The 16,468-nt window shown below is 35.4% G+C and overlaps 1 protein-coding gene across 1 annotated transcript in view; it reads left to right on the plus strand.

Annotated features, from left to right (window-relative positions):
* Positions 1-16,468, plus strand: part of LOC108101656 (discoidin domain-containing receptor 2) — a 147,244-nt gene that overhangs the window by 53,851 nt on the left and 76,925 nt on the right. The window contains exons 6-8 of the mRNA XM_043208768.1: positions 12,547-12,979; positions 13,678-13,926; positions 14,327-14,419. Coding sequence (XP_043064703.1) covers positions 12,547-12,979; positions 13,678-13,926; positions 14,327-14,419 — 775 coding nt within the window. The remainder of the gene's footprint in view (positions 1-12,546; positions 12,980-13,677; positions 13,927-14,326; positions 14,420-16,468) is intronic.

Below are 16,468 nucleotides of genomic sequence, written 5' to 3' on the forward strand. Positions count from 1 at the left end.
GTATTTTTTTCGACATATTTGACGACTGCAAGGGTATATAAGCTTCGGCTTGCCGAAGCTAGCTTCCTTTCTTGTTTTGTTTTTTTTTTTGCTGAATTGGGCTGAAAAGTGTATAAAATAACTTTTTTTCACAATTTCAGATATTCATGCACTCGTTCAATGTATAATCTGCAAAACACTTTTTAGAAATCAAAAATCGGTTCAGTAGTTTTTTCGTAATCGTGTACCGCCTTTTTATAATCATAGTTTTGAGAAAAAACGATTTAAAGTTTTGAGTTAGCACACAAAGCGCGCCCGAGCGCGCTCGTTCAATCACTTATATTTTCCACAATATTGAGAGTTGAGTCATAAAACTTCGGGAATATACTCCCAAGACGTTATTCTATCGATCCATAAAAAAAAATCGATTTTTTTAAAATTTTACATGAGAAGCCCCCTTAAAAGTATGCAAATACTCGAATTGTGCTAACCAGTCAGAATTTAGTTGAATAGCTTTTTTTGTACTCCATATAAATGCTACACAAACACATTTCTGCAAAGGGCATTCAAATTTCTGTCAGAAATTTTTGCTTTCGAAGATCGGATGACTTCTATAAAGAAAATATTGTAACCGAATTCGCAAACAACTGAGCAATTAGACAAACAATTTGTTCTCAAAAACTTCCCGGCTTAAACGGCTGTGGTAGTCAGTAAGAACCAGTCTGAGCGCGGAGACTGCTCCTTTAATCGATACCTATTTTAAAACAATCAAACGAATAAGAAAGCATCAATTAATTACGTCATTTGGGTTTTTTCTGAGTTTGTGGTACGGCATAACAAACATTACTTATAGCGTATAGCTCCTGATCGATGTACTGCTTTTCTTTCCAGTAAGTTAAAACGTCAATTTCAATCTATTGATACAGATGCTGGATATTTTATATTTTTGATATATGTACATTCATTGTACTGTTCAATTGCATTTGAGCCCCTTGCGATAAGTATGCCTCAAACAATGCGTCTTTTTCATCAAAAAAATAGTTTTCCATTTGAGTTACGCTGGAATTTGAAGTTGTGCAGCCTGTCCAATACTTCGAATTAGTTTTATAACAATATTTCGGTTAGTTTTTCAAAAGAACTTAAAATTTGACTTCCAACAGTTTTCGTTAATTGCTCACTTGAAAAGTCTACTATGTATTTTCAATGTAGATATTTTAAGCTTAAGCCATTAGGCGTAGAAATAACTGTAATGTAATTTATCTTCCTGAAATTAGCAAGGGTCTGAAAATTTTACACTAAGTCGCAATTAAATTCTAATTTAATTAATATCAACATTTTCTTCGATGATTTGGCATCAAACAAGTTTTCTAGCATTGTGAAAAAGATACCCATCTGGTTTTACAATCAAATATTTCGCGATCATATTTCTGCAATTGAATAAAGTCTTCATTATGTCGAATGAATTAGTCACATCAATAGCAACCAGCTGCGCTGTGTGTGCAGCACAAGGACAAACTTATATATTGCCCAGCATGGTATGTATACATATATTAGAGGCAGGGTTGCCAGTTGAGCTGGTCGAAAAATCCGTAAAATGGTGTTGAAAGCCGAAAAAAAATCCGAAAGAGAGACATATAGATACTTATGCGTTGGTCGCAGAGCATGCATACATATGTACCTTCTGTCAAAAAAGTACCGGGACTGGATTAATTAAAACGCCTGTGCTAAACCGATTTCGGAAATTTTTTTTTTGTTATGTTGGTAACACTGTTCTGCATTACTAAGTAAAGTTTGATCGCGATCTGTGAAGTAGTTTGTTTACAGTCGCTGGTTACGTCAGTCTATGTTCTGATTGCTTGCCGAATTTTATAATGAACAACTATATTGAACAAAGAATTTGTCTTAAATTTTGTGTTGCGAACAAAATTTCTTGTACTGACGCGTTAAAAATGTTGCAGAAGGCTTATGGTGATGCAGTTTTATCGAGAACACGTGCTTTTGAGTGGTACAAAGCATTACAAGAGGGTCGTGAGATTGTCGAAGACATGCCTCGTTCGGGACGACCATCCACCTCTCTCACCGACACTAACATCGATGCAGTGAAGGAATTTATTTTTGAAAATCATCATGTCAGCTTACGAGAGATAGCACAAGTCCTGAACATCTCTCACGAGTCAATTCGTACCATTTTGACTGACCGTTTGGGTATGAAACGAGTCGCTGCACGGCTTGTTCCAACGCGCCGCCGCATCGAGCTACCATTGTCAACGAATACAAGGTCAAAAACTCGATAAATACCATCGAACAAGCTCCGTATTCGCCAGATTTAGCTCAGTGCGACTTCTTTTTGTTTCCTCGACTCAAGTTGCCGCTTCGTGGAACCCGTTTTAGCACCATTGAAGACATTAAACAAAATTCGGCACGGGAGTTGAAGGCTATCCCGGAAAACGCTTATAAAAAATGTTTCGAAGACTGGAAGAATCGCTAACATATGTGTATTGCCTCTAATGGGGACTACTTTGAAGGCGACAAAATAAATTTGGATGAATAAATAGAAAATGTGAGTGTTATTAACCCAGTCCCGGTACTTTTTTGACAGAAGGTATGTACATATGTATATGCTTTTGGCGCTCAATTTGAATATGTGAAATAATGGAAACAAATTAATAATACTTTGGTAAAAGTTCTCCATTACCCAGTTAAAAGAGTAAATATATTTTTTTACTAATATTATATATAAACTAAACGGTAATTTCATTTTATTGACATTTGTTATATACCTATAATAGTGTATATTATTTACATTTAAATTATTCGTACATAAGTTGGCTCACTGCACTTCACCTTCCACACCATCTGATAGAGGTTTGACAATAACAAGATTTGAAACATCGATGTTTTCTAACAAAATGTTTTATAACATCGAAATTTTCGATGTTTTGGAGCGAAAACATCGATACTAATCGATACATCGAGCAAATTTTAAACAAAATAACAAAATTTTATTCAAGTTTTATCAAAGTTTTAAAATAAAGTAACAATTAATTCATGTTGAGTTCTAAAATAAAGTAACAATTAATTCATGTTGAGTATTAAAATAAAATAACAATTAATTCATGTTGAGATCAAAGTTTATATTCATAAAAAGTAATTTGTCTACTACGAAAGGCTTCAGCGAGCACCTCCGATCTGAAATGAGCTGTCCGGCCTTGCTGAACATACGCTCGGAGTCGCAAGAAGTGGCTAGAACGCACATATGCTTCTTGATTATAAATTTCCACACTTCTTATTCCGTGTTCTAAAAAATAAGAAAATAATTAATTTTTGCACTCTTGTAGAAAATTTTCAAAATACCTTCCAAAAATGTAAATGATTAGGTGCATGTGCATGTGACACATAAGCACATTGCACTCATTAAAACTTACCTTTTAGAAATCTGTCCATCGTTATTCTTTACACGCTTTCAACACCACCAATCAATTACTTTAATTTCCGAATATACGCTAAATTTGAATGATTATTTATTAGTATATTTAAGGTAAAATAAATTACTACACAGCTATTGGTACTAACTTTTTTCCCGCTGTGAAAAAAAGTGATGGGAAAAATTTCAATTTAACCATCGATGTTAAACAAAAACATCGATGTTTATTCGATGCTAGATTTTGTGCATCGATGTTGGGTATTTTTTTTCAAACATTGATACATCGGTAAAACATCGATGGATCGTCAAGCCTCTACCTTCTGATCCCGAACTACGGATTTTTTCTTGGTTTTTTTTCCGTTGATCAAACTGAAAATTCGTTCGCAAATTGCAGAAGAGTGCGGAAACACATTCACTTTTTCCACGATGTCTGCGATGAGTGAAAATTCCGATTCTCCATCCGCGGTCTGAGATTTCTTCACCAACTTCCAGAAGTCTTCGGTTTCCTTGTCCATCTTTTTTCGAAAAATCCGTATATGATTGGTAAAAATCCGGAATATACTTGGATGACCTAAAAATTCCGCATAAACAGCCGTATCATTTTTTTCGGCTCGAAAAATCCGTACATCTGGCATCCCTAATTTAGAGATAGAGAGCTATCGATAGTCAGCGCCATCGATAGCGATCGATTGTTTTTTCGATAGTGTCGATGGTGCTATTAATAGTGTGATGCTTTAACCGTTAGATGTAAAAAAGCTATAAAATGAAGTTTAAGGGGGGGGTAAGGTTTTAAAAATTTTTTTTTTATATTTTTTTTTTTATTTTTTTCTGAATGATTAATATGTCGAGAACATTGTGTAAAAATTTTGAGTCAATTAAAGTCAAACTAACGGAGTTACAGCGTTTTAAACAACCGTATTTGGGCGTATTTTCACGTATAAAAATACTTTGAATCGATTTTGCCGAACACGCTATTTTCAAAGTCGGTGCCCCTCATAACTTCAAAACTACTGCACCGATCCTTTTGAATTTTTAAACACTATTTCTGTACATATTTTATGAGGTAACGCTGTCGAGTTTTTTTTTTTTTGTTCATAATTTTGATTTTGCAATGAAAAATTAACCGATTTTTTCCCAAAAAATTGTGTTTTTCACTTCAAAGTCTTCGAAAAAATTAAAAAATTGCAATTTTCAAAAAAGCTTTACAGCGTTACCTGGGGCGAACTATTATCTAACGAATGAAGTTTCATTTTTTGATTTGAGATGATCCAGCACCGAGTTATGAGGGGCACCGCAATTCAACTTTTTTTGGCGACACGTCCGGACAATTGCTACCATTGCCATATTTTTTAATATTTTTTTGTAAAAATTTGATAAAACATTCTTCTAATGTCATACTTTAATATACCGTTGGTTGAAAAAATAAATTTTAACTGTGTCGTCAGGAAAAAAATCACAAAAACATGGATTTTTTTGCACGATTTGACCTTACCCCCCTTAAACAAAACTTTATTATGTGTGGGAATCCTATAAAATAAAAATACATTTCATTTGTAGCTTATTGGTGTTATATAAATTATTAAAACATTTCATTAAAGCTGTTTTGGAAGAAAATAGATCTAAGTAGCTTATTTGTAGGGCCAAGAGTTCTTATTGAGAAACAATAACATTGTTAATGTGCGCACAAATATTTAAACATAACGGGTTTTATCCGTTTCGTTCATTTGAAATTATAAACAATAAACTGAATATAGTTAAATAATTCATTTAATATATGTAAATGCCTTACTTGTATCCAGATCAGGGGATCTGTTTCCTGGGATGCTACATCTCTTTCTAGATATTGCCTTTTTACGATGGCATCACTTCGGCTGGTGGTTGTTTTTTTATTTCCTTTCATTCCAACCAAATCAAAATATAATTTTTTTCTTTTGAAGATGTAGCTTAAAATTCCACAATGGGTTTCCAGATTTGCTGAGATGCAATGACAAGCTCACTTTTTAAAAGAACGGGTGCTTGCTCAGCGTTATAATCATTGCGGAATCCCTTTTTTTTGAACCTCGGATCCAAAAAAGTTCCAATTCTGGTAATGGTTCTTTCTTTATATTTAAAAAGCCTTTTTGAAGTCGAGCTTCTTTAGGCGCATATTCAAATATTTTAATAAAATCCAACACATTTTTTTGGGCTCGCAACATATTACCAACTGAAAATACGTTAGTTAGACCACTGACGAGCAATTCTGGATACTGAAGGTTCTATAGAAACCCACTTTGTATCGCATACTCTGGGTATTGTTAGAGGACTCTGAAAGAATTAAGGTATTCATTCAGTATAACCAATACATTTTATATAAAACAGTACAGAAGTTAATAAACAAACAATAACAATGAGTCTACTAGCTACCATTTATAACAAACACAGAAATTTGATGTTAAATCCTTTTCAACGCATTGGACAAACACGATTTACAAATTCACTGCACGCGTACATATGTATATATATACCTGATCATTATTAATGCACTCATAAATTTTTTTAAATTCATTTGGCGCTGGGAACTCTTGGAAAACCATGACAGCCAATTGGATGGAGTGAGATATATATTTGATTTAAATTAAGGAAGGGACACTTTTTTTAGCTCGGTATATACGCTCTTCCTCGAACCTTTCATAACATCGGCATAGTCCGTTCCAAGGCCAATCATATTCGAAATATTCAAGTTCTTTTTTTTTTGAGCTCCACTTTTAAGCTTTCGGAAATGGATATAGCATCACCGGACTCAATACTTAATAAACTCAGTAGCGTTTGAAACCATACACTTATTTTTAATACTAAAATAATTAATCATGATTCCTTAAAAGATTTAAAAAGTAAACATATCCGAAGACAATTAAATTATAGACCAACACAAATATTTGTACAAAAAAGAAAGAAAATAATGTTATATTTACCAAGTAATTTTGTCACACTGATATCCGTGGACTCATCCAGCAATAAGCTAAATTTTGAATCTCCGATGTCGACGCGCAAGTCCGCCATAAAGTGCACAGCTAACACATTATTGATTATTTGAGTGCATCTCGTACGCCCCAGTTGAATTTGAGCGGCTGCACTACATTCTTTGAATTTAGTTGTGCACAACCGCGACAAATGGTCCACTGGCAATATCGCCGAGTGTTCGGCAATGAACAAACAAAGCGCTGCTTCCTGATCCTGAGTCTTGCAACACTCAGCCGGAAAATTTATTTTTTGCGATTCAGCAGCAGATCCCATTGCTGAAGTGTGCTTTTTCGATGCCGCATGCTGCCTGATTTCAAAGATTTTGGCTGATATTGTCGACTTACAGTAGCAACAATATGCTTTGGTTCCTTCTCCTGACACTTTGCATAACCACGCCTTGAATTCGCCGTTTTGGAGCCAAGCATCCCGAAAAATCTGTTTGTATATAACTTTCGGTATTTTGAGGACACGCTTTACTTATTTTCACAACACAACAAAATGAATGGTGGTAACACTTCAGCCAACAAATCGATCTCCGATGACACTTTCGATTAGAAATAAGTTCACGATCACATGAAATGCACATAACCACCGGCAAAAAAAGAACAAACTCCGATATTTTCATGCCATAAAGCAGTGGTTCCCAAACTCTCTTCTTTCATAGACCATTTTCAAAACTTTGCTAGATCTGGTGGACCCCTGTAGCTAAATTAAAAATCAATTCTCACGAATTGTAATTAACAAACGTCAAAACGAAGTCGCAAAAATATTATATGTAGGTATTTCATTGGGTTGTACAATGGTCAAAATAATAGTGAAATATACTCGAAACCTGAACTTGATTCTTTTAACTTTTGGTATCAATGGAAAGGTAATTCAAATGCCGTTTGAATGATACCATACTTTTCTCAACTCATTCGATATTTATTGAAAGGGGCAATTTAAAAAAAGAAAAAAAAAAAAACTTTTTCCCTCGGCTTCAAAACTAAAATTTTTGGATGCAAAAAGTTTCTTTAATAAAAAATAATAGGAACTGCAAAAAGAATTTTTCAAAAATAATTTTTCTTCTATTTTTTAATGATTTTTTGAAAATGACTAGAAATACGCATTTCAGCCATATTTTTCTCTTTTCCATACAAATTTTTTCTGACATTGTCACCTTCAAAAAATCATAAAAAATAGAAGACAAATTATTTTTGAAAAATTCTTTTTGCAGTTCCTATTATTTTTTATTAAAGAAACTTTTTGCATCCAAAAATTTTAGTTTTGAAGCCGAGGGAAAAAGTTTTTTTTTTACTTTTTTTTTAAATTGCCCCTTTCAATAATTATCGAATCAGTTGAGAAAAGTATCGTATCATTCAAACGGCATTTGAATTACCTTTCCATTGATACCAAAAGTTAAAAGAAGCAAGTTCAGGTTTCGAGTATATTTCACTTTTATTTTGACAAAATACTTACGGCCACCACTGTAGGTATTTATTCAAATATTGAAAATATTACAATATTAATTATTATTGTTATAACAGTCGTAGCGTAATAAAAATTAAATACTTATAACGTAATGTAACTTCTACAATGGTAATTACGAAAAATATATAATTTTAATGAGATGGATGTACTTGATGTTTTGTTAGCAAATTATCAATATTTGGCTTGAGTTTTGTAAGTAATAACCGCAAATCTCCCCGTTCTGTGATATTCAATCTGCTCCTTTTTTTGGTAATAAGTTTGTAACGGCACTAAAACTTTTTTCGACGAGAAGCTTTTGCGCTATTGCCCGCAGACAAAATTGTTGATACCCTTTTTTTAATGTTACTTTCAGCTCCTCATTAGTGCTAAGCTCGAGTAGCTCCTCTTGTAATATCACATTCTCCACTTCTGTTTCACTGTTGTACTGAATAAGGAATATTATTATATGTACATATTTTTACAAGTAGCAGTCGCTGAGCTTCTTAAAACATTATCTGCCGATATTGATAGAAGAAGTCAAACCAACATTTTAATTCTTCACTATCGAAACCGAATTAAATTTCATGCACTCCCGTACACAAAGTGCAGACCCCCATTTTTTGTCACGCGGAACGTAGACCCCCATCGAGTCTCCCGTGAACCCCTAGTGGTCAACCTGGATCACTTTGGGAATCAATGCCATAAAGCATATTTTTCGTACAAATCTTCCCGTTTATGTCGAAAATACATAATAAGCTAAAATATTCTAGATGAATTTTAAAATAAGCTATATTTCAAGCTATAAGCTAGATGGAAATTTTTCAAGCTTTTCTAGTTTCAAATTCGCTAGCTTATAAAAAGCTAAACTGGCAACACTGAGCAGTTATACGAGGTGTGTTCAAAAAGTATCGCGAATTTTGAATTTTCGCGGGTTACCTCGTATCGAATTTCGATTTTTTGTGGCTTACTCATGTCTCTCACTTATGCCGACAAGCTCGGCCATTTTGAATGTTCACTTAATTGTTGACAGCTGCTTTGCTTGCACGTTTTTTGGATCGTTTTCGATTTTTACCTATTCAAAAAAATGGATCAAAGAACCTGTATCAAATTTTGTGTGAAAAACGAAATTAAGTGCGTGGATGCATTCCGAATGTTGACTGAAGCTACCTTGGACCGAAGCAACGTTTATCGGTGGTACAAAATGTTCTCAGAAGGCCGAGAAGATGTGAACGACGAAGAGCGTGTCGGACGCCAAGTTCGGTCGAATGTGAAAGTTTTGCTGACAGTTTTCTTCGATTGCAGGGGCGTGGTGCATCATGAGTTCTTGCCACAGGGAAGAACAGTCAATAAGGAATATTACCTGCAAGTTATGCATTTGCGCAAAGCAATCCGCCAGAAACGTCCGGATTTGTGGAAGAACAAAAATTTGCTTTTGCACCACAATAACGCCCCTGCTCACACATCGTTGCTTGTGCGCGACTTTTTGGCCAAAAACAACACACTAATGATGCCGCAGCCACCGTATTCCCCAGATCTGGCCCCCTGTGACTTTTTCTTGTTTCCTAAACTGAAGAGGCCCATGAAAGGATGAGGTTACGCTACGCTAGACGAGATAAAGACGGCATCGAAGGAGGAGCTGAACAAGATAAAAAAAATGATTTTTTGAAGTGCTTCGAAGATTGGAAAAACCGTTGGCAAAAATGCATAATATCTCATGGGGATTTCTTTGAAGGGGACAAAATAGATATTCATGAATAAATAAATAATTTTTGAAAAAACACGAAATTCGCGATACTTTTTTAACACACCTCGTATTATAAACGTTTACACCACGCCTTTCATGCGCTCGAGTCATTAGCCAAAAAGTTTTTCGACTGTGCCTTGGGGTGCATTTTATAACAGGGGAGCAAATAATTGTCATGGTTCCAACCTCTGCTCGACATATATTTTCAAGCAAGCCTCTTTCTCGTTGCGGTATTAATTTAATTTTGCTGAGATAAATTATAAGTTTGGCTGACTCGTCACAGTCTCGCGCAGTTCCAAATTGAGTGCTTCAAACTTCTTGCCGGGAGAAAACTTCCTGAACTGAATCAACTCAATTCAACTAAACTTGAGTCACTCAAATTTATTTTGTTTTGCATAGCGACTTGCACTTGCACGTGACCATAAGGACTTGGCATGCAAATAAATATTGCAACAACAGAAAGCAGGAAACAGGAAAAACAAAAGGCGTTTAAAACCGAATTATTAATTGTTTTTAAGCCAGTCAGTGCATATGTGCTATAAAACTTGTGCTGCAAAAATTGGCTCATAAATTGCATTTTGATTCACTGCATTTTAAAAACAAGAAAGGAAGAAAGCTTCGGCAAGCTTATATCCTCTTGCAGCCATCAAATATGTCAATCAAAATACATTAAGGCTAAACAACATTGAAGCTATGACGATTTTTCTATTAATTTTCCTTATATCCTCTTGCAGCCATCAAATATGTCAATCAAAATACATTAAGGCTAAACAACATTGAAGCTATGACGATTTTTCTATTAATTTTCCATATTTTCGACTAATTTTCATATGACAGCTATATGATATAGTTGTCGGATTTTGATAAAATTTAATTCGTAGTTCAAGAGTCGTTGGAAAACTCTACATTTCTAAAATAGTGCTTGTCTGATGAAAAACAACGATGTTATAATTTTATTTCCGTTATTACCATATATATTCTATATTTCCTATGACAGGTATATGATAACGTTGTCGGATTTTACGGAATTTTTTTTCTATATTCAAGGGTTATTAAAAAGCTTCATATTTTGAAAACCATTCTCGTGGGATTAAAAACAACGACGTATAATTCTTTTTCCATTATTTATATATATATTTTTTGATTTTTCCTATGGCAGCTATATGATAGAGTTATCCGATTTTGATAAAATTTAATCCGAAATTCAATAGTAGTTAGAAAACGCCATCTGGCAATCTGATTAAAATACGTCTGTCCGTCTGGCCGTTTGTCCGTCTGTCTGTTTCTCTTCAAACTAGTGTCTCAGTTTTAAAGCTATCTTACTGAAACTTTCCCAAAAGGTGTGTAGTAGTAGTAGGTGTGTAATACGAGAGAATGAAATAAAAAATTCTCAGGCCGTTGTTTTTCATCAGATCGACTTGAACTCTTCCAGATGGCGTTTTCTAACTGTTATTGAATTTCGGATTAAATTTTATCAAAATTGGATAACTCTATCGTATAGCTGCCATAGGAGAGATCATAAAATATATATAGAATTAATGGAAATGAATTGATAACATCGTTGTTTTTTATCCCATGAGCATGCTTTTTGAATATCAAGTTTTTTAAGAACTCTTATATTGAGAAAAAGTTTCATAAAAATCGGACAACTATATCTTATAGGTGTCATAGAAAAGATCGAAAAATCTATATAGAAATAACGGAAGTAAAATTATAACATTGTGGTTTTTCATCAGACAATATTTTTGAAATATAGAGTTTTCTTACGACTCTTAAGGGGCACAACTAGTGTTACGGCCTAAAAAATGGTGATTTTTGGGAATTTTTATAAAAAAAACTACTTGATCAATTCTTTTCAAATTTTCAGAATATATTTATACATATTTGAAGAATATACAGTAAAATTTTTAAAGAAAAAAATTAAATATTTTTTAAGCTAGAGCCGATCTCCAAAGGCGCTAAAAAAAAAGTGCCCCAACTGCTGCAGTGATTCCGGCCTTCTCCGTGGATGAAATCAAAAAATGAAAAATTCTCGTTAAACTAGATGTTATTGTCCATACAATGACCTACGATAAATAAAAAATTTCAAAAATTGATAAAAAGGGCGGCGTTTAAAAAAAAAAATCGAATTTTACCCAAAATTTTGGTCGTTTTTGGCCTGCCAAAATTCTATTTTTGATCGGATCAAAAAGCCGATAGGTCATTGTAGGGAGGACTATATATAGAACATCTAAAAAAAATTTGATAGTGATCGGATCATTAGTTTTTGAGTTATCACTGCAGCAAATTCGGAAAATGCAGTTTCGAGAAAAACGCGTTTAAAGATAAAATTATCGTATTCACTACCATACGAGCGGCTGCTCTTAAAATTGCTATAACTCAAAAACTATTTAAGATGTCGATTGGAAATTTTAATATGTTATTTTTAAAGGTTTTATATACCAAAATATGAAAGAAAAAAAAAGATTTTTTTGAAATGTCACACTAGTTGTCCCCCTTACATTACGAATTAAATTTGATCAAAATCGGACAACTATATCGTAGTCGGAAATATGGAAAATGAATAGAAAAATCGTTATAGCTTCGATGTTGTTTAGCCTTTATGAATTTTGTTCGACATATTTGATGACTGCAAGGGTATATAAGCTTCGGCTTGCCGAAGCTAGCTTCCTTTCTTATTTATTTTCACTTATCTACCAAACAAAAAAAATCAAGAAAATCGGAGTTAACATATTGCCATGTAAAGGGTTAAATACGGAGACGCCATCGCAAAAAGGCTGCACAGTCGTAAATTTTGAAATTAATCATTTTTTTTATTTAGCTACTAATGAGAGTAATAACTATTTAGAAGTATTTCTGAAAAAAAACATAGAATATTCATGCTTTTCGGCCTCTAATTATTATTTAGTATAATATATTATTTAATATAATATTTCAATTTTAATTACAGATGTACCAGACATCCTTTGTCAGGACTACGCGGTGCCGCACATGCAGCAGCTGCTGCCCAGCTCCCCTCCTTGTGGACTAGATTGTGGCCCGGGATCCATATCAGGAACTGGGACACCGCCGCCCGTGCCTCCTCCGCCGGAGAAATACTATGCGGCCACACCAATTTGCAGCAAACCCTTGCTCGTGCCGCCGCCAGGATCCCAGAGCAGCGGGTCCCTCAACTCCTCGACTACGGGAGCGACCACGCCCACGAGTGCAAAAGTGGTGAAACCACATCGGTACAATGTGGATATCAACGCTACCCTCGACATTAACGAGGAGCGAGCCAATTACCAAGTTCAGGAGTTCCCGCGCCAATCCCTGATTATCGTCGAGAAACTGGGCTCTGGTGTGTTTGGTGAGCTGCATTTGTGCGAAACAAATGTGCTAAGGTAAGCTCCATATTGCTCAGAGTTTCAACTAAGGAAGCCAAAAAAAACGTTAGGCAGGCAAATTTATTTTAATCCCTAAAGTAGCTGGAAAATCCAGCAGAAACCTTCGATACTCCAGACAGATGTATGGAAAACAATTAGCTCTTGGGGAAAGCAACACATTCAGGCAATCTTCACTATGAAACAGCTTCGAGGACTTTCGCATTTCCGCTTTTCTCCAGGGAAGTGACAGTCTGACAAAGTATTAATAGACAACTGGAATGACAGTTATTAGATAGATTTTATTATCCTAGACAATAGATGGAAATCGAAGAAGGAGTAAATAAAAAAAGTTGTCTGCAACTATTTACTTTGAGCTGCTGGTGGGTTTAGCTTGTAAAATACCATAAACTACATTTAAGAAAACAACTTATACTCTTAACATTCTTTCTTACAAGGACCCAAATAAATGGGTAGGTTCTGCTTGTAATTCCGACCAGGATCACAAGTTCCATAAATTATAGGCAAAGTGTTGGGTTATTTATGTAGATTGTAGTGGTCAAGGGGTTTATCACGGGTATCTGATAGTCGGGGCACTTGAGTTTCTTGTTTTAGTTCAGCACGCTGTCGGAGATGCTCCCATAATAACGACAGCTCTAAAATGATCTGCTGTCCACCCATTAGTTCACTGATCTGAACCAATTCGATCCCATCCGCAGCGCCACCCTCGTGGCAGTGTCCACCCTGCGACCCGGGGCCAGTGACGTCCTGCGGCAGGAGTTCCGCAGCAGAGCCAGGCAGCTGGCGCAGCTGAGCGACCCCAACGTGGCCCGACTGGTGGGGGCGTGTCTGCGGGACGAGCCCATCTGCATGGTGCAGGACTACTCCAACTGCCTCGGCGACCTCAACCAGTTCCTGCAGGAGCACGTGGCCGAGACGAGCGGTCTGATGGCCAGCAAGACCCTGAGGTAAGGACATTCTGCGGTTGGCTCGAAAGTACCTCCAAACTAATGCGTTGCACCCTCTTTCCTGCCAATTTATCCCCCTGCCCGCCCTGCTTTTGCGTGCGTTTTATCGGGCTTCCGCCACCGACGCCTTTTGCCGACGCTACACTTCCGGTCTCGTGTTCAATGATAACACCGATCCACCAACGAACAACGACGGTGGCAACCAACCACCGAATTGCGCAAGCGGATGTTAAAACTTCGTTAACTTGGCTCGCCCACCCCCATTTCGGCAACGCTGTCGCATTTGAAAACTTTTCAAATTCTCATTTGGCGGTGTCATCTTCCGCATCCGCATCCGCTCCGCCAACACCGACTTCGACTTACCACTCCCACTCGGAATCCTTACACGTCCGCGGCGCAGTTTCGGGTGCTTAGTCTACATCGCCACCCAAATTGCATCGGGCATGAAGCACTTGGAGCAAATGAATTTCGTTCATCGGGATCTGGCAACAAGGTAAGTGGCCCAGATAAGAGTTTTCCCGGCGGAGGGGTTCAGGGGTTCAACTACCACCACCGAATTGAGCTTTTTCGGAGAACCTTTGAGTTTTCTCAGTTGCTCCTGATAATGATGGCGTTAACGAAATGGTTCTTGTTTAAAGACCCAGTTAGATACATATATATTCGCGCAAAAAGATTCAGTCAGTTACCAGTTTTCAATAATTTCATACGTATACAGGATTTCAAGTGAAATGGATTTCCATTTTTAGTTCGAAAAAAAATGTTACGTGTCACTGTTAATTACATTGGTAATTTAATATATTTATAGGCCGTAATCTGCATTTTCTCCTCAAACATGAAATTTAAAAGAAATATAAATGGGTAACGTTTAAGTCGATTGGTAATTTGTTTTTATTGTGGTAACTAAAAGTACCGCGAGCTTTGCATAGTCACAGCTGAATAACTCATCTATGGATTACATTAAAGCTCGATAGAAATAAATGCATGATTAATAGAGCCATTTTCATTTTACAACAATGGGGAGTGGTAACGGAGGTATAAAAAGATCAGTCCACTTGCTCTCGCGAAATCATGTTGCGTAGTCGGGTGCTTCCCTTCTCAAATAACTGAAACAATAACATTGAGTTTTTACCTATTGCAATTTGTTTTAAATCATCAATTCACGTATAAAAAGACTTTTGGGTCACTCTGTACTTTGTGGGTTGAAAACAACATGCCAACTTTTAAATCCAACTATGAGCTGTTATTGAGGTAGTCTTACAAATTAAAATTCAAAAAAGCTTTCAAAAAATTTAAAATAATACATTATGGGTCGAATATCTTTCTATAGCACTTTTTGTTTTGTAAACTTATATTTATAGTAGGTATGTATATGGGACCAATTATGCATTGTTATTTGCCCTATACTTTTAATTAAATTTATATACAAAACAATGAGATTATTACGGACAACTTTATCGTTGATTTTAGTGTCGCATTCGAGAATTTGAAAAAAAAAATTTGAATCAATATAAAACATTATCAATATAAAATAATTATTAACATTTAAAGACTTAAAAGAATAAAATATTTCTTTGTGTTTATTTTACAATACAAATAGGTAAACAATACAAATTGGCAAACGTACACATCTAGATCAATTTAGTACTGTTCAAGAAGATATATTCTGTATAGGATCTGAGGAGTCCTCATCACTCCAATGCAAGCTTATGACTTACATTTTATAATTCCCCCTGCAAGATTATAAAAAGTTATAAATGCTTAAATCAAATTTGTTCTTTTGTCTTACTGTGTGTTTCTTTACCCTTGCAGCTGGATGCTCTGCAGACAATAAAGTGTATTGTTCCTTATTCGAATTTCGATCGCATTTAATCATGACTAGTTTCTTTTTCTGAAAGTTATCAAGCTGAAACATCAAAATGCAAAAAGGCTAAAACTTCGAAAATATGACGATTTTTCTATTCATTTTTCATTTTTTCTGTATGATATAGTTGTCCGATTTTGGGAAAATTTAATCCGAAATTCAATAGTAGTAGTAGTTAGAAAACGCCATCTGGAAGAAATTAAAAAATCAATCGATAGATAGCTTTAAAACTGAGAGACTAATTTACATAGAAAGAGACAGGAGGACAGACGGACAGGCGTACAGACATAATTCGATTCAGATTGTGATGCTGATCAAGAATATATATACTTTATGAGGTCTGAGGTGTCTCCTTCACTGCGTTCCAAACTTCTGACTGCAACTATAATACCCTTTGCTCTGCAAGGGTATAAAAACAACAAGCAAAAACGACAAAGTGTAACTTTGTAAGAGTATTTTGTAGTTTAATTTTGAACTAACAATGGAAAATTTGCACGTTTCCTATAACAACAGGGTTTTATTGTCTATATTTTGTTGTAATTTTTAGGTGTTTCTTTAACATAGTTCTTCTGCAAACCGCAACGATGCAAACTTTAGCTCCTTGTGAATTGCTCTGTTGAATTTGATAGCTCAAAGCTCACATCAGCAAAGTAAATAACATTTTTCGCACTCTTAGTCACG

The sequence above is a fragment of the Drosophila ficusphila genome, unplaced genomic scaffold (assembly GCF_018152265.1).
Source record: "Drosophila ficusphila isolate 14025-0441.05 unplaced genomic scaffold, ASM1815226v1 contig_636, whole genome shotgun sequence".
In the NCBI taxonomy this organism is placed as follows: domain Eukaryota; kingdom Metazoa; phylum Arthropoda; class Insecta; order Diptera; family Drosophilidae; genus Drosophila; species Drosophila ficusphila.